Raw genomic sequence first — 19,755 nt, forward strand, 5'->3', positions numbered from 1 at the left:
TTTTTTTTGCTTCATATGAACCTTTTGTAACTTTGGCGGTTGTTATTTTTGATGCTAAATGTGTTTCTTTTTTTGGGTTATGTGGGTGGCTACCTGGATTAGGAAATGGTAAAGAATTTTTTAAAGCTTTAAGAAGAAATTAACGGGTTGACTGCCACAGCTATTTTTATTTCGTTGCCACAATTATTTTGTAGTACACATTTCAATTACTTTTTCAAATGAATGGTACTCAACCGAAAACACTACAAATATGTGATGCTCTTAGAAAGATACACATACAACAATTTTTATATGGGGAAATGAATTCTATGGCCTCATGGATTATTCTGGTGAGTTCAGCAACTGGCACAACGAATATTACAGGTTATTAAAAAATATATTAGAACGTATGTACCCTTTTTTAACAGGCTTTCTGTGAATTGAACGCTGTTATACCAACTATCAACATAGAGTGCTCTGCCAAAATTTAAATATGGTTGCATTAATTCCATAACAACTTTGTTAGACACAGATATCCTTTGCATTGGTTCCTTTCCGGCGAAAAGAAAATTTTAGTGGAGAAATTTTTAATGCATAATTTAAAAATCTTGAGCCTTTTATTTTGTATACATTGCCTGAAGGAAAGACGACCTTTTCAGGAATAAGCGCTTGATTAAATTTCCTAACGATTAAATCAATTAGGTGTTGTACCTTATAAAGTCTGTCACCGATAGGAGCTTTTGAATTATCGGAAATTTGGTGAAAGATGATTTCATATTCATTAATAAAAAGCATCTAAGAGTATATTTCTAGGCCTTCTCATGAACTCAAGGACAATACGCTGTATTAATTAAATATCGTACCCGACGTCATCATTGCAAGTATGCAACCAATATCACAGTACGCGATAACCAATACGCGATTTGCCTATTGTAATACCAATACTGTGATATTGGTTGCATACTTGCAATGATGACACGTCGGGTACGATAATTAATTAAGACACAGTACTTAAAAAGAAAATACAGTGGCTTGCATAAACCAACGTATGTGTACCAGAAATACATGGTACACAGGGCAGTCAACCTGTTAAAAAGAATTTTTCACCATCTTTTTAGAAGATGGAAAAGTGGAAGGCATAAATTAGCTTCTTCTCTGGGGTTGGGGAATGACGTCAATGCACACACGTTAAATATGTAACGGGGGGCGGTGTCGGAGTCGGCGTCGCGGCGTCTGCCGCCCTTACAGAGCGCATGTCTTAGTCGACACCGCCCTCCGGTGTACACCTAAAGCTCGGCCAATTAGCCGGCGCCTCCGAAATCGCTAATAGGGATGCCGTTGGACGCCTTCCTCTCCGGATCGACGCCCTGCAACCTCCGGAGGAATCGATAAAAACCCTTATTTTTTATTCCTTTTCCCCTACGACGACGTCCAAATAGGACATAAGAACCACCCCTCCTAAGAATACATTAGAAACGAACGTAAAAGAGAAAATTGGAAACAACATTACATCTTGAACATTTTGTTGGGAATCTTTTATTATACAGGGTGTTACGTTCATGGACTCCAGGATAAAAACGAGTCAAAGTAATGAAAAGTGATTGTCCTTCTTTAGATTCTCAACCCTATATCACTGTTATAGGAGGTAGAAAACAAAATTTCTTTTTGTAGTTTTTGGACGATAAAGCTAGAGTGTAAGATCTAAATAGGCGCGGCGAGCCGGTAGAAGTTGGGATGTATGTATAGGGAAAAAATCCTGGTGGTAATCAAGTTGTAAATGCAGGAGGCAGCTGGGGCCCCGCCAATGGAGGCGCGTAGTCCGGTAGCTATAGTAACGAACTGCTTGTTTGTCTTATTGTAAAAGTAGAATGAATCTCCCCGGCCACGCCTCTAATCGTCACGTCTTCGTCGGGAGCAACGAACACGAAGGTTTGCCGTCTCTTTCGGCCGCTAGGCACGCGGCGTCGTGACTATGTGCCGGCGACTTTTTCTTCTCTTCGGCAAAGAGTCGCGCCCCCTCCGCCGCCACCGCCACCGCCGACCGCTGCTGCTAACTCCGATTTACGGGGCTCACGTTTAATGCCTCCGTGTCAATCAGGACGTGTGTTTAGCGATCAAAATACGATGGGAAAGAAACTTTTTTTCAAAGACTCATATACTGAATCATTTTAACTAACCTCATATTATGAAACACGATTAAAAATTTGTAATAAAATTTCGTTTTAATGGTCGTTGAGAATTGTGATATGAAATTCTGATAAATTATTAATGTTAAGAACGCGATAGATATTCAATAAACTCGTCTCGAAGACCCAAGCTATTCAAAATACGTCCGGAATGGCTATATGACATACCAACTGCGAGTTATGACTTGTTATTCGGCCATTCAATCATACCGAAGCGTCGAAATGGTGTTGGACGAGATCTCTTTTGGTACCAATCGCTCCCCCATATAGCTAATATTTCTGAGCTAATATTTCTTGAAAAATGTTCAAAAATCAAACGAACAATGGATAAGATTTCGGACTAGTATAGCAAAAACCAAGCAGATGTTTTTATTTTTCGTACTAATGATAAGTGATCTCAGGTAATAGAAAAGGACACGAGGGTTTTTGTAGCGAGCCAAGGTATAAGGACACACCTGGTCACTGTTCTCTTCTCGTCCCCGCGCGGGATTAGTGACAAAACTCAGATTGTCGACGAGTGTAAATGGGCAGAATGGATCTCGGGGCTCCGAGCCTTTGTCCTCCGAAATTTACGGTTTCGCGTCCTTTCTATAGATCATTATCTTCGTCGTCGAAGGAATTTTTACCCGCTCCAACGCTATATCTACGTGAACAATGTTTATTTACGGGTCCCGGAATTGTTAATGAGCCGCCTGCTCGGGGATTTCGATCGGCGATCTGGGATTTCTGGAGATGATTTCAAACACCGTGTCATTTCTAAATGATGGATCGGTTATCCTTCACCGAAGGAATTGAAAAGAATAACATATTTCGCGTCAAATTCGCAGCAACAGCGGTTGATTTTCACCACACCGAGGGCGTTACAAAAAAAAAACCTATGACTCATTAATAACGTACTCACTAAAAAGCAGCACATGTGATACTCTCTTTCTACTTACTACCATGACTGTTATTGGGGTTACGGACCCTTTTTTGTCGATAATAATTTATAGTTTATTGCAACGCCAGATTTTAACCCAACTAAGCTGATTGGAAAAGTATCGTAACGGTCAATAAAAAATCAGCTTCCCATATGTACCAAAAACCCATTAAGAACAAATGTTCCCCGTAATACAATTATTTCTAAATAAAATAAATTCTCCACGAAAAAAAAAATGTGATTAACGCTTTCATTTTCCGTGTCAGAAAACCACATATAGTATTCCATCAAGACACACGAAACCTATCCGCGACGTGCCCGATTTATTATTGATGGAGACGCGTAGCAAGGGCCGAGGAGCAAAGCCGAGACCCAGAGGAACCATTACGAATTCATATGAGAAACGCAAGGGGAGTCTTGAAATATTAAACAATACTCATTTCCCCGCGCCGGAAACAATCCCGCCCTCTACCCCACAAAACGAGATGAGAAATTGTAGTATGACTTACCGTTACCGGTGAAGACGGGGTGTTGCAGGAACTGGTTTTGACCGCCATAGGAACTATTCGCACCCATTTGGTACAGCTGCTGGAAGAAGGCCTCCTGGTTGTTCTCGTCAACTTCATTGCCCTTGTTCTGCATGTGAATACCGGCCATTTGGAGAAGTTGGAGGTGTGTATTGTTGTTGGTATTCTGTTGTGGGTGCGTTGTGGAATCGGCAGGAATGGAACCCGAAGGTGTTGGTATCGGAGGTACTTGGAATTCACCATCGTTGACTCCATCTTTAGTCGCGTTTTCCAAATGGGATTTAACATTGGCGATGTGGCTTTTCGTAAATATATGGTCTTGAATGGAATATTTATGGGAGTATTTGAACATACAATATTTACAATCTTCTGGTAATTGAGGTGTGTCATTGTCTGTACTCCCTAATACTTTTTGAAGGGCGATTTTCCCTTTTTTCTCTTTGGCTCTCGCGTTTTGAAACCACACTTGCACAACCCTTTTTGGTAACCCAATTTCCCTTCCCAACATTTCACATTCAGACATCGTTGGTGTTTTATAATCGGAAAATAAAGATTTCATTACTTTCACTTGAATCGAAGACATTTGAGTTCTAAATCGTTTTGTGCCCCCTGAAGAGGCGGGTGGTCTTTGATTACTTTGAGTACTACTCGCTGGAGAAGTAGGGTTACTTTCATCGTCAAAAAACTCTGTCGTTTCTGACATTGTATCACTTCTTTCATCACACAACGATCTTTCACTTAAATCCGTTAAAGGACCCGGATCACATAAATTTCTTTCATGATCCATACTAACTTTCATTGGCCGGGAGAGATCAACTGGTTTTGATAAATCTAAAGGTATTTCGCCTTCTTCTTTGACAACTTTAATTTCACTTTTATCCCCATTTGTGGATGCTGCGTGAGCTTGGATTTCACTAATGTACCTTCTCATACTTTCTTCGTAATATTTTTTAATTGAACTTTCCATTTCAGCATTTAAATGATGAAACATTGGTGGCATGATTGGATTTGGAGGAAATTTACCATCAACGCCAGAATTCAAACTCGGCGTGGATTCTAAACTGACTTCTTCGTCTGGTAACGCATCGATATTGATCTCTCCTCTCGCACATTGATCAGCGTGTTTCGTGGTTAAATGTGACTCGAGAGCCGATTTAACTTTGAAGAGGGCAGGACAGAATGGACACCTTTTATTAATGACTTGAGCATGTGCTCTGAATTGACCTTTGCGTTCTCGTGCTCTCGTATTTTGAAACCAAACTTGAACCACTCTTTTTTTTAAACCTACTTCTCGGGCGATATTTTCCAACATCTTTCTCGAGGGGTTACTTTCAATTTGATATTTTTGATATAAATAATCTAATTGTTCTGGAAGGATTGTTGTTCTTAACCGTTTGTCTTTGGGTTGGTCGGAAACGTCGCTTTCACCATCGTAATCTTCTAATTTTCTTTTAGGCGTGTTCACATTGTTTAACATATTCATTAAAGGGTTGTTCATCATTGGTGATTTATTGTTGCCTTGTTCGCTTATTTGTAACTGAGCGTGTTGTTGAAGTATTCCAAATGCAGATTCGGGTGAGTATTGGGAAAATAATGTGGGATTCATAATATGGACCAATTGATGTTCACGCCAAAGTTCGAATCTTGGGAAAACGAGGTTACACTTGTCACATTGAAAGGTACCTTCTTTAGTGTCGCCTGGAGTTGAAGTTGTTGATAAAGGACTTGCGGGGAAATTTGTTGGTGTTGGAGTAGTTGATGGATTGGGTTGAAGAGGACTTTGGGATGTTACAGGGATTTGATTTTGTTGTTGAGGTTGTTGTGGTGGTTGCTGTTGTTGTTGTTGTTGTTGTTGCTGCTGCTGTTGTTGAATTTGGTTATTGTTTGGTTGTATTTGAGAGTTGTTTTGTTCGATTGTTGTGCTGGAGTTGGAATCTTCGGAACTTAATACGGCTGCGATTTGAGCTGCAGCGGCTTGAGCTTGAGCTGACCTCTTTGCGTCCTCCTCTTTAAAGCAATGCGTTTTTTGGTGTCTAATTAATTCGTAATATCGTTGGAAAACTAATAAACATTTTTTGCATTGGTAATTTAAACCAGGGGTTCTCTGAAATCGATTAGCTCCCGTTTCATCGACGATTCCAGGAGCCGGTTCAACGGCGGGTTGGTTTTCGTAAACCTTCCGCGCCTTTTGTCTGGCATTTTGGAACCAGACCACGATCACCCTGGGGCTGAGGTTGAGAAGTTTTGAGAGGTACTCAAGGTCGTCATCCTTCGGGTATGCGTTATTCTCGAAGAACTCTTGGAGCACTTTGATCTGGTAATCTGTAAACCTTGTTCTATTAGCTCGTTTTCCGGTACTTCCCACCGAGTTACCTGAGTTGCCCGCCTGGAAGTCTCTATTTGGGCTGAGGCATCGGTTGGGTGTTGACATTGGGAGGATGCCTTGTAGCGGGTTTGGACTGGGGAAAACTTGTTGGTTCAATTTTGGTGGCGGTAGCATTGGACTTGAAGGTGTGACGTTCATTGTGGGGGTGGTCGTGGTCAGAGTGTCTGCCAGTTGTGACGCTATGATCGATGTTAAAGTCAAGTTATTTTGAGGTGTGTTTGGCATTGATAGATTGTCAACTGAACTTATCGGTGGAATCGGACTCTGTGACGTTTGGCTGGTGTTAAACACCAACGATTTATCGTCTTGTTCATCGTGTTTATCTTCACATTTAATCAACTGAGGTTCCTCCATCGGTTCTTCTTTAATCTCTGTTTTAAGTTCTGGTGTAGATGGAGGAGGTGTTTTATTTTTAACGCAATCTTCTGCGCTTGAATTGGTTAACGGAATAACTTTGGCTTCCCCAGTCTTTTCGTATTCTTCCAAATTCAACGTGGTTGATGGCGGATTATTGAAATTATACGGGCTGTCCTTGTTGCGTTGTCTCTCTTTGAACAAGGTGTTTCTAAACCAATGCTTAATGACTTTAGGTGGTAGTCCGCTCTGAGCTGCCATATCGTGGATTTGTTCTTCAGATGGGGAATTGTTGATGTCGAAATGGGCACGCAAAATCTTGAGTTGGTCGTCAGTGATGCGGGTTCTGGCTCTCTTCTGATTCGCCGCCGCGTTCACGGCCTGTCGGGAAACAAACAGAAAAGGGCATTGATAATTTGTAGTGATTTATCCGGACCACGCCGCTGACAAAAAGCGCGTGGATGCGCGCTGGCATTAATAAATAGCAACAAATTGGCAATAAATCAATTACGATAATTATCGCGGCGCAAGGTTACCGGCAACAAATAGCAATTAAAATAATCGAGGAGTCGGATCGCGGCCGGTCTGCGGTAATTGTCAGATCTGAGAATGTATAATTACTACTTAGCGTTTTGCGCGCGCCGCGCACTATATCAGGGACCTGAGGGGCCGTACAAAGAGGTCCGGGTTTTTCTCCTTTAGCGAAACGTTATTATTGCCGAGGACCGGCCCGGTTTCAGCAAAAAGAGCTGCTCGCGATTCAGAAAACTGTCCTGCTCGTAAAGTCGAGAGTTACAAATAAAGATATGGGCTGTAAAAGTAGGATGGCCGTAGGGCGAACCGGTTTAATAAAATTACACACTCAAATAAATAAAATAAAAAAACTTGGCGTAAATACGTACGCAGTAATAATATGAAAATACGATTGCCATTAAAAATGATGTGAATAAATAAATTCAGGTAATAGGTAACTATTAATCTACTTTTTAAAAATAAAATTTAAAAACATTGTCCTTTTAATAATAATACACAGAAGAGACCAGGTGTATTTGTAGCAAGTGAAACGGCAAGTTTCTTTGAATAAAATTAAATAAAGAAAAGAAAATCGGTTTTGAAAAAGAGACAAAACGTCTTCAAAATAGGAAACCATCCTACCCTACGGCTTTCATCCTCCAACAATCACCCTTTGTTAGCCCAAATGCCTTCTTGCCAAAACCGAAAAGGTCCTGGTTCGCGAAAGACAATAACCGGCCCGGCGGGGTACTTAGGCGCGAAAACAATGGTGCGCACGGAAGAAAGGGTTGTCAGTGTTACGATTCGACAAAAAAAAAGACGGGTCGAGAAACCAGGTAAGGAAATTTCGCGAGAATAATCAGTTCTACTCACCGCTTGCTGCTGCATAATGGCCTGTTGCTTGGCGATCAGAGCTTGCGGATCTTGAGGGTTGAATTGGTTCATGGGGTCGTACGGCGGTGGCGGCATCATCAGGGGAACCAAAGGCGGTTGAAGGTTCATAGCCGCTAAAGCATTTAGGCCGATCGGTAATCCCATTCCCATCATCTGCATCATCGGGTTAAAGTTCAATTGTTGTAATTGCATGACATTTATGGCTGCTTGCATTTCAGACATTTGTTGGGCTAACGCCATCGGATTCTGTGCCATAGTTTGAGCAAGCATCGCTTGTATATTAGCCGGTAACGTTTCGGCGTTGCTAACGGGTGTTGACGAAGAGGTTGGCGTTGACGGGGCCGTCGATGTCGCTTCCGGAGGGGTATGTAGATTAAGTTTGGCTTGGACCGCTTCTTTGGATTCGTCTTCGGGGGTCTTTTCCGGCGTGGCATGGTCTGCGGGCGGCGTCGGGACAGCGCTCGTTGCGGCGGTGTTTAGAGTGGAAACGGTAGATGAGGAGGTGGCCGCCGTTACGACGACGGATTTCTTTTCGTATTCGTTCTTGAACTGTTGAGCATACTTTTCTAAGAATTCTAGTGGCACTAAATCTTTATGTACTTCCTCACAGTGAGACTTTAACACCCACACGCTAGAGAATTCTTTATTGCAATGTTGGCACGTTGATCTACTTACTTCGGGTAGGGCGGTTTCGGCCTGGTCCTCCTCAAGGGGCGGCCTCGCGGCGTCCGCGTCGTCGGCACCGTTTCCCGCGGGCGGTTGCGGCGACGGCAGTGTCTTTTCTTCAGTGTCTCTCTGGGGCCGGTGCCGCCTCTGGTGGTTCTCGTTATATTGCATTACAAGGTCGAAACCGAAGCTCTCGAGCAAGTGTTTATACATGTGCGAGCCGGTCTTCTTCGGCAAGTTTAATTTGTTCAGGAGCTCTTGATCAACGAGCGGTGGACTTTTCGCCGTGACGCCGGCATCTTGGGCGTGAAACACGGCCATTGGAGTCGCAAACAGACAGTAGAGCTGCTGGTGTGCGGTCAATTGCTCTTGCGTACTGACGAATATCCCGCATTTCGAACAGCTCAACATCCCTTGGCTACCTGTACATTGTCCAGGTGACGGAGGGGTGGGAGAATTCTTCTCCCCACTACCTGGTGTCGGGCTACGTTGTTTCGGAGACTGCATGGCTTCGGGTTGCTCAATTAACGGTTTAGATAAATCTATTTGCCCCGCCAAAGCCAAATCTTGCAGTTTACTCGCTCTCGTTTGATGTAAAACGCTTCGCATGTGAATATCTAAGGTACTTCCTTGAGTATAAGCGACTTTACAGATGTTACAACGGTATTTCTTTTTGTCGTCCTCTTCCGAAGAGGTACTCTTAGGGGTTAACGACATGTTTGGATTTTGTCCAATAACCGGCGAAACCGGCGGGTTATTGTTATTATTTTGTTGTTCTTGCATCGCTCTTTTCAATTTATGTAAATGACTAACCGAGTTGTAATGAACCAATAAAATATTCTTTTGAGTAAAACTTTCTTTGCAAACGTCGCATTTGTAAGGTCGATTTGGATCGAGATACTTTTCCATCGGATAACTGAGCTTTTCACCCTTTCGATGTAGTAAAGTTTTATTATGGGCCGTGAGGTAACTTTGACGAGTAAACGCCACCTTACACCGGTGGCACTTATATTTTCTATTTGGGTCGTTGTAACTGTCTTCGGCTATCGCCTGACTATTCAGATAATCCTCTAGGAACTGTTGATCTTTATAGATGATGCTATCGTCGGAATTTTCCCCGTCGTTTTGATTGCTATCATCGTGCTCTTTATTCTCCTCGCACTCCTCCATGTCGTCTCGAAGCGACTCCTTTTTGAGGAGATCGTTCGTCGAGCTGTCGAGGACTTGTCCTTGCAAACCAGCGAGTAGCAAGGGGTTGTTCATGAGGCTTTGTTTATAAGCAGCAAGTTCTTCGTCCGTAAGTTCCGAATGTACCGTTTCGACGTGTTTGTGTAATGCTACAAGCGACCGGAAGCTTCGGCCGCAAAGAACGCACTTCGTGGCGTCTCGGATTAGATGGTACTGAGAATGAAGTTGAAGTTTTTCCAATGTTTTAAATGCCAGAGAACATTGGTTACATCGGTATTTGTAGACGTGTTTCTCGGATACGGACATGTTCGCGATAGAGTTCTTGGCGTGAACCTCTTTGAAATGCATCTGAAGAGCGTGTGCTGTCGGAAAAAACTGGTTACACGTCTTTTTCCAACAAACATACCCCGGACCGGCTGGTGTCTGTTTAATCTCTAAGTGACCCGTTTCATTCTGATGGAAGCACAACTCGTCAATATTTTTAAAATTTTTAAAGCACGTATTACATCTTTCGTATTCTGAATCGGCCGTATCATCGCTATTGGGTGATAATATATGCGGATCTACATCCATGGGTGTTGAATCGCTCTTATCCAGTTTTTGTGAATCTTTCGACGAAACTGACATAGGCGAAACGGATTGATTTGGTGGTGTTTGGTTGTTGCTGGTGTTGTTATTTGGCGTAGGCGTTCTCGATGAGCTATTGAGCCAATGGCTTTGGTCGACGAGCATTAAAAGTCGCTGAAGACCTTCGCTGTTAACCGAATGGATCTGCATGACGTGGCGCTCGAGGCTCGTGCGCTCCTTGAACGAATCTTGGCAGAGAGGACACTGCAAGCGTAAGACTTCTTGCGAGGAACTATTCGTACCGTGCTGAGCTAACACGTGAGCTTGGATACGCATTTCTGAGTCGCTCACGAACTCGCAATAAGGGCACATGTGATTTCCGCCCGCGGCTGATTTTATTTCGTCGCTGTCGTCGGTCGGTTCCGTTTTTATGCCGTCTTTTAGCGGATCCGTCGAATTGGCGTCCGAATTTACGCTATCTCGACGTTCTAAGTGGAAAAAGAAACAGTTTTAAGCTGTTAAGTTATGGAAAAAAACCGAAAAATGTAATCTTGGGCACTGAAACTTTTTTTTCTTTCGCTAAATTATAATTATTGATCACACCTCTCTTGGTCTATTTAAAAAAAAAGGTAAAATTATATGTATTTTAAAGAGGTTTGCTAAAAGTATCCTAACGACGCAATGGATAGTATGTAATAAATTGGTAAGGAGAGCGTCAATTACGGGCACGTTTCCCCGAGCAGAGAATAAAAGAAACTTTCACGTGCACACGTAACTGTATCCCTCGCTTACCGGAGGACTTAATGTCCTATTTAATGTGCGGGTTAATGCGAAATTGCTTTACATAATGTGGGGGCACACGTGAAATCGGGCCGCGCGTTTTACACCCTCGGGTGGGCGCAGGCAAACCATATGTCTTATAAAAAGGAGTTCGCCTATAGAGCGCGGGTAATAACAGTAGGGATTTGGCCGGCATCGAAAAACATTTCCGAAGCCCTTTAATATATAATTAGAGGCATTTTTTCATCCGGCTGTTGCGCCGAGGCGTGGCGGCCCTCGGCGCCCGCGGCCCTGATAACAATGGTGCCCGATTGTTCTTATTGTCGTGAGGAATTTTAGTACAATGATGATACCGTTAATTTCAACGGGGAGACCTCTCCCGGCATGTTTACGGAACAGAGATCGACAGGCTGTCAATATACAGCCTCTCGACACTTTCTGTTGTTACACAAAAGAAAATGTTTATTACTCACTTTGAGGTAAAAAAGCTAAATTGGACGTTCCATTCCAGTTCATCAATATTCTTTAACAAGAAATAATTATTTTTTTTTAAGTAATTCTATAATCCTTGAAAGCCATAAAATTTTATTAACATTGTTTAGAAAACTTCAACGTTGTTTTAAAGATTTATGAAATTTATATGTAACGTAAAATTAATAGCACATAAAACAAACCGATTATTATGTATAATACTTATTTAACAGCATATTTTATATTACATTTAGTTTCTGTGCCCAAGATTACACAATATTAGTTATTTTTACGACTTCTAATGTATTGTTTTATTTTAGGTCACTGAAAATAAACGAACAAATAACAATAATAGAATTCTCTCAATAAAAGAAACTAATACAAGAAATTCCCTAAACCAATTAAAGCAACATCATTCAACGCAAGTTTTTCTGCATAATTCACTTACCAGGTAATTGTTGTTCAACTGGTCCGGGTACCACGTGAAAAACCTCGCTAATATCAGGTCCGGTTTCTTTCCCGTCAGCCCTCCTTTGCAGTTGATGTAGTTGCTCCATATGGAGATGTTTTAATGATTTGACATGTTGAAGAAGTGGCAGTCGATTTGCGGCCGAAAAGCCACATAGCGAACAATGAAACACGCGTTGTTGATCAGATCTTAATACAGAACACCGATCCAAGAGGTAGCGCAGGAGTGCGACGCCGGCGTCGTGACGTCCTCCGGCGGCGTGAAGTTGAAGTTTATGAGCCGAATTTGTATAGTAATCGCAGGCATTGCACCGAATTTGAACACCTCCTGGCGCAGAGGCGTATTTTAACTTCCATTCGTTTCTTGGACCACCCTCTTTTACGTGATTTACGTGTTGAAGTCGTTGCAGGTGTTTATCAGTCTTGCAGTGGAGCTGGAAGTTGGCTTTTAGATTTGTTTTGTAGGTGCAGAGCTTACAAACGTAGTGGCCAGCCACTACGGCGAGGATTTCCTGCTCCCTGAGTCTAGTGCGATCCTGCGCTAAATGCCTGCCGAGATCTTCGAGATTGTCCGTTGAGAATAAGTTGCAAACGCAACATTGATACGTTTTATCCGGATCTGGATCCGCTGGTTCTGGTGGAGGTTCCATCGTTTCCGGATTTAAACCCATATCGGAGTGGGTGGTCATTTCCGGACCAGCATGACCCGGAAGTTGCCCTCCGGTCATCATTTGGATAAGGAGAGCTTGATTGTAAGCCATATCAGCTAAAGCGGCTTCAGGTTTATCTCCTAATCCTGGATACATTCCATAAAGGCTTTCCATGTGTTGTTGAGGATGTTGTTGATGGTGTAACGCAGATAATGTTTGCATGTGTTTTACGTTTTGTTGAAGAACTAACATGTTATGTGTGTGTTTTTCGGAGGTCATGTGTATCCGTAGATTTCTCGCGACGTTTGTTTCATAATTACATACATCACAGCGAAAGCTTGGTTTAGGTTTATGGCCACTGCTGACGGGGGAATGGTGCATTGGAGGAGCTTTTGGAGATGCTTGTCTCGCCTCCACGTTCGGTGCACCACCGTTTTGCAGTTCTTGCATGTTATTTAAATGTTTATCCGATTGCATATGAATGCTTAGGTTCCCTTTGGTTGTCGTAGAATAGTTACAAACTTCGCATCGGTAAGGTTTGTATCCACACGTGTACGTTTCTCCCCTGGCTAATCGAGGATGCGGTTGCCCTGCTATACAGTAAATACAACTCGTTTCTGCTTCGGGATGTTTTTCCTTCATATGTATTTCAAGGGTTTCTTGATATTTGTAATGCCAATTGCATTTAGGACATTTTAGTGTTTTACAAGAATTCCTACTGTGAACATTCCCTAATCCGGCAGGTCCCAATCGGCCGGATGCTAAAATCATTTCGCATCTGGTGCATTCCGCCCCAGATGGTCTTCCCTGAAGATGATCCGGACACACTCCTATCGTTGTGCCGGTGAGAAAAGCGGGTGGAGTAGCGAAAGGAGGCGAGGGCGATTTCCCCGGTGTGTTCCTCGACGTAGAGCACGGTGGGGGCGTCGTCTCCACGTTCGGATTCGCGACGGTCACCTGCATGGTATTGTGATGGTTCTCGGCAGGCTGCGCGGCGCCTAGCGGCTCCAAGAGCGAGACCATCGGCCTTTTGTCCGCACCGACGCACTGGAGGATTGCTGAACAGTCCGCGGACAGCACTTCGCGTTCGTTCTCCTTCAGAGAAACGCCGTGTTCGGATTGCGCGTGGTTCGCGAAGGACCGCGCAAAACCAAAGCTCAGTTTGCACACGAAACACATTAGAATTGGTTTAACCGGCACCGACGCCGGCCTCGGAGGTCGAGCGTCCCTAAGAGCGACGACACGATAGCTATGCACGGCCGGTAATTCGGACGCCCTCGTCGGTTGTCTCATTAGTCTTGAAACGTAGACTGCATGAAGGGGCGGCACAACTTCAGGAACCGGAGGTGTAGGAGTCGTTTCGTTTTCACTTTCCGAATCCTCGATGATATATGCCGATCCGTCCGGATTATAGACGATCTTCCCGGCGAATTGTTCGACGTCTGAGGTGTCCTGTTGGGACATCGCCGGCGAAGGCAGGCGCGTGGGCGCCGGTGGCGGTGACGCTCCCGGCGCTGCCGGCGGTGGACTCGCTTCCTGCTCCGGGCTCATCTCGGACGGGGGTTTCTCGTGCCGCTCGTTGCGGCCGCCGGAACAGTGCTCAGGCGCCGCGGACAATGTTGGCATCGCGGCGCATCACATGCTCGCCGACCGGACGCCCTGAAATCAAAAACAGAGATAAATTAAAAACAACTTTCAAATTAATGACGGTAGTCAAATTTGTACTCGGAGCGATACCACTTCAAAAACCGAATGTGATATTTTCGTAGACGACCCGGGAAGATTCTCAAGGCGATAAACCCGGCGCTATAAAACCGAGTGGAAGTGTTAATTAGTTTGAACAACGATGAGTTCGAGTTCAAGTTTATTGGGACCACCCAAAGAAATTTTCTACATCGACACCTTTAATACACCAATATAAACAAATCGCAGTTGATTTATTTTATTTTTTTAATTGATTTATTATCAAAATGTATAGATGCCGTCTACTTACAACTGTGTACACGTTCAAGGAGTTAATGTCACAATCGTGTATTGATTTCCGATTTATACAGCTGCCGGACGATGATTTTTTTCGTCATTGCTAAACCAATAAATGAAAATCGTTGTTACGTAAAATATTTACCCAGACCCGGTGGTTCATTTTGGATTTTTTAAAACTCAGCTGTTTATTCTCGATTAAAGCCAATATCTCCTGCTGCGTGTGAGACGATAAATAAGGAAATTGTCCCACGTTTGTCGAGTCTTGAAGGAGATAAAGGATTCAGACGACAAACACTTTGCGGATTCGATGAGAAATTCCGTTATTGGGATAGGAACGAGAGGTAAGGGGGGTGGTTATTAGCATAATTACTCGACCCGGCAATTAACAAAGAGCACAGCGCTTAAGTACACCAATTTAATTTCTGTTAAAAAATATAATAATGTATAATTTTGAATATAAGTGAGGGTAGGTTCGGTCGGTCGGGCCTCGAGCAGACTCCGGGCTGTTTATCGGGACGGATTCAAGCTGAGATAGAGTCGGAGAAAAATGCCCGATAAATTATCCGGTCAACCGCGGTACTTGTAATTACTAATTCCCACACACACCACGGCGCTCCAGTACTCTAATCACGGCAATAATTACGGACTTTTTGTTCAGGACTGAGCCCCGTTTTTCGACTCAGGTAACTTTTCCCATGATCTCTCACGATTGATTCTTTTTCGGACGGGACGAAAGCCGCCGGCCCGGAGTATGCGAAATATGCGCAGCGCTATTATTTCCTTCCTCGTTAAACACCGGGAATTTTTTAAATATTAAAATCGCCCGAGCGCAGGTGTGAAGAAAACAACGGCGGGCTCAAGATAAACCAGTTTTCTTGATAATTTACGATCGGCCACTCGGACGCAGCAACGTACGAACGAATACACATACTTCGTCCACTTCTGGCCGCGTCCATTATATTTTCGAGTATCGATGGGTGGCTTAAGAATAATGAATATCGTTCCAACCAGGGTGTGCTTCATAAAAATCTATGTGTGGGCGATGAATTTTTAAAGAAATTGCGATCAAATTTTCAGTCGTTTCTATATCAAGAAATATGGGCTTATATTCTTAGAATTTTAACGATTCATTATCATTTTGAATTTTCCTAAATCGTAAGCGTTTTGTAAATAACAACTGCTAATACTAATATTTAAGTAAATAAAATTTTATCGGTGGTAATAATAAAAAGTTCGAGATTTATATAAAAATTGATAAGAATGTTGTTATTACAGTAAAACCTCGATATAACGGACATCCTTCGTACAAAAACCCGAATGTTTCTAGTTCTAGGTCTAGTGTTAGTTCTAATTTTATTTGATATTCAGCGTTAGTTGGTGGTTTTCATAGAACTAACACTAGATCTAGAATCATTCGGGTTTAGCCGTACGTCTCTTAAGACGGCTAAACCCGAATGTTTCTAGTTCTAGGTCAGGTGTTAGTTGTTATTCCGCGTTAGACTGTTGTATATTCTTATTGAAAAACTAAAACTAACACTAGACCTAGAACTAGAAAGTTTAGGGTTTAGCCGTGCGTCTTCAGACATGGCTCGTATGTCTCTTAACCTATTTAGTCTCACTGGTGTGAAAACGCCCCAGCGTTTTTAATAGTATTTTAAAAAACTAGTTTCGTAAGTCACGCTTGAAATGCACGAATTCAAGTTGAAAAACGAGTGGCGAAGCCACTAGTTTTTTAATGAATGAGTGCTTTAAGTTTTACGAAGAGTGTTTTTATGCTATTTTTTGTAATTCGCGTTTTTATCCTCTTTTCAACACCGTAATACACCGTAACACCGTAATACTTGAAAATAGAAATTTGAATTGACAATTAGAAATTGTCAAAACAGAAAATGTATGCACCTGAAGAAACAAATCATTCATATACACCTTCTAAAATAAGAGAAATTACTCAGAGTTCAATGTCCTGATCATTGTGGACCTTGTATTCGATGCCAAGAACGTGTTTAAACATCTATAGACAAGAATTGTCACATTGACAACTACAAAACTTAATGACCCAATGTCACCAACTTGAACTGGTTCCATAAAATGTTACTAAAATCTCATTACAGCATCGGATGCTGTAAGGAGTCTCATTACAGCACCCGTTTGAGTACTGTAATAGTTATCATTACCGTCGCAAATTACAAACAATTATTTTACAGCCATATATTTCCAGATTTGAAGGTGTTAGCTATATATCAAAATAAATTTTGAATAAATTTGCCTTTAAACCATATTTGCATCAATTCTTTTCTATTGAAAATTACCGTTCAAAATATACAAGGGAAATAAAACTATTTTTAGTGCATAAAATTCTTTAAAATTTTGACATTTGCAAGTTTTTAAATAATGCGAAATAAAAATATGAATTCTGAAAATACGACTTGAAACATTAATGGTGCAAAAACACACCATTGGGATGTATGATGAGAAAAGGATTACATCATCTTTCGTATTATCAGAAACAAGTTTAGACGCATTTATTCGGTGACTTCCCTAGAAATAGTCGTTTATGGACATAGTGCGACAATATATGTGTAGTAAGTTAGGTTTCATTTACATGAAGAGTGCTTTGCGAAGTATTATGTTGTATTACTATTATTACTTATTTATGACTAATTTATTACTTAGTTAATAAATGATAATCAAAATATTTTTATGTTGTTGTTCATTTATCTTACCAGTGGTGCATTTTTGCACCATCTCATATCTCATAAATCAATTTTATTTTTCAAAAGCCTGTGTACATATTTATACTTTTCATTCTATCTTATCTCAAGGAGAATTATAAAAAACCGATTTTTTTAAATATAAAGCAGCGTGGGACTAAATGGGTAAAGACGGCTAAACCCGAATGTTTCTAGTTATAATAATAATAAGTTTATTGAATACGCATCAAAATGTACAATATTTTCGTCAAATAAACGTTGTAACAATAATGACAATAAAGAAAACAGGTATTCATTAGTTTTTCTTCATTGCTATTAAATATTAATCTATGGAGGAGAATTCCTTTTCTAAGAACTTATTCTTGGCCTGTCTCTTAAAACTTTTCATATTCAATGTATTGAATATCTTGCTTCTTAGCCACATCTACATCTACTCTACACTTCTTTTTCACATTAATGTACGTATCATTTAGTCTGAGATCTTGAGTTACGGATATTATTGTGATCAAGGCAAATGGTCAAAACCAGTTAGATGGTTTTTCATTTTTTTTTAATGTCTCTGTTTCCCATTTTTTACAATTCATAGGTCTAGTGAGTACATATGTCTTCATATAGGTCTAGCGTTAGTTCTAATGCTAGTGTTAGTTCTAGTTGTTATTCAGTGTTAGACTGTTGTAAATTGTTATTGAAGAACTAAAACTAACACTAGACCTAGAAGTAGTAAGTCGCGGGTTTAGCAGAAACTTTCTACTTCTAGGTCTAGTGTTAGTTTTATTTGTTATTCAGCGCTAGATTGTTTTGTATTTTTATTGAACTAAAACTAGAACTAACACTAGACCTAGAACTAGAAACATTCGGCTTTAGCCGTCTTAAGAGATGTGCGACTAAACCCGAATGTTTCTAGTTCTTGGTCTAGTGTTAGTTCTAATGCTAGTGCAAACAGGTTAAAGTGCAAATTAAAAATTTGTTCCTTATATCGAGGTTTCAGTGTATAAATAAAAGATTTTTTGTAGCAAAATAGTTTTTGAAAGAATTGTGTGGGCGAAAAGAATGTAAAGTGCCTCACCTAAAGAGACGATCGTGTGCGTCGAGCTTGAGGAGCGGGCCCGGAGTGGTGGATAATAACGATCTATATAATTGATATCTCGCGGCGATGCAATCAAGAGCGATCTGCTCTAGTAAAATATTCGTGCCCAGACTCGAGACCTGTCCCGGTCGCTTTTAGAACAATATTGGAATATTAATTTCAAAAATTATAACGTGCAACCATAAATTACGGCCCAGTTCGAAGTCATCATCTTGATCCCGAGGACGGGAATCGGTTGAGCCGTTGTTTCGCCAAAAGCGAAAAGAATATTTCAATTATAATTGACGGCTCCGGCCATTTCTGCGATTATAAATCTCCGGGGAGTTTAACAGTGTTCTCGACGTCGTCCGGTGCGGTAATGAGCTCTCTCTCTACTCTCCGGAAGTTTATCAATTTCGTTATCAAAACGGCGGCAAAACATCTCGTTTAGATGATAATACGTATCCGTTAGTAAGCGAGAGGGCGCCACTAACTTCATTTCAAGTCCATATGCGAGCTTCATGCATAAGTTATATGCTGTCTACAATATGATATCGCGAGTTACAACCGACCAGGAAAGTTGAGGGCATTCGGAGGCGAAAGATATGACGTCGACTCGTTTTGGACCGTTGGAAAACCGTGTGGCTATTATACATTTTTCCTTAAATTTTCCTTCTTAGGAAAGTCGGCATCGCATCGAGCCAACTTTTTAATAATGTAATATGTGACGCGCGGTGCACAATTCTTCCCTCTCGCCGAAAAAGTAAAATTTTAAATTAAATTTCGGCCCCGAACGCCACCGCCTCCACCTCTTCCTTCTTGCTCCTGCGGGAATTGAAAATTTTCTTTTCCGAGATGAGAACCTGCGGTGTGATTCGCGAGAATCCGATATTGATTCTTCTCTCACCGCGGAGACAGAGAGAGAAATAGGGAGGCGGAATAATAAAAATCGAGTCCGGGGAGTTTATACTCAAAAACAGGGACATATTTTTCTTCGTCTTTATATATTTTTTCTTTAATGAGTTTTTATTATTTCAATTTATATTTTTTATGCATGCGTCAATCTAAATGTAATTTATATTTTTTTATGAATAATAAAAATGTTTTTATGAACGTAAATAGGGTAATGTGTTGTTCTTCTTTTAATGTCGGTATCGTTAACGTTGTATTTGTCTTAAAATTGAAAGTAAATTGAAAAACAATTGGTTAAATTAGGGCAATAGTGAGGGGAACTTCTCTTTCGAAGAGGTAAGGGCCGATTTTTCTAACAATAGATATCTCGTAGCTGGGTCATCAATGGCCAGCGAACCACTGAATGGGGTTGTAAAACCTTCAAGGGGGATGATGCCGATCACGGTCAAGGTACAACCGGCCTTTTCTACTGTAAACGGAACGCCTTCCAACCGTGAATCGTACCCCCTAACAAAAATTTATGTTTTAAATTTTA

General features: G+C 41.5%; 1 protein-coding gene across 4 annotated transcripts in view; it reads right to left on the reverse strand.

Moving 5' to 3' along the window:
- Positions 1-19,755, reverse strand: part of LOC111414433 (zinc finger homeobox protein 3-like) — a 47,459-nt gene that overhangs the window by 13,872 nt on the left and 13,832 nt on the right. For 2 of the 4 annotated variants that reach the window (XM_023045782.2, XM_023045822.2), the window contains exons 3-5: positions 11,879-14,207; positions 7,738-10,667; positions 3,594-6,732 (exon numbers count right to left, since the gene is read on the reverse strand). In XM_023045782.2, the coding sequence (XP_022901550.2) occupies positions 3,594-6,732; positions 7,738-10,667; positions 11,879-14,174 (8,365 nt within the window). In that variant the 5' untranslated portion in view covers positions 14,175-14,207. The remainder of the gene's footprint in view (positions 1-3,593; positions 6,733-7,737; positions 10,668-11,878; positions 14,208-19,755) is intronic. The other 2 variants (XM_023045812.2, XM_023045804.2) reach the window with 2 other exon arrangements.

Source organism: Onthophagus taurus, chromosome 1 (assembly GCF_036711975.1).
Source record: "Onthophagus taurus isolate NC chromosome 1, IU_Otau_3.0, whole genome shotgun sequence".
In the NCBI taxonomy this organism is placed as follows: domain Eukaryota; kingdom Metazoa; phylum Arthropoda; class Insecta; order Coleoptera; family Scarabaeidae; genus Onthophagus; species Onthophagus taurus.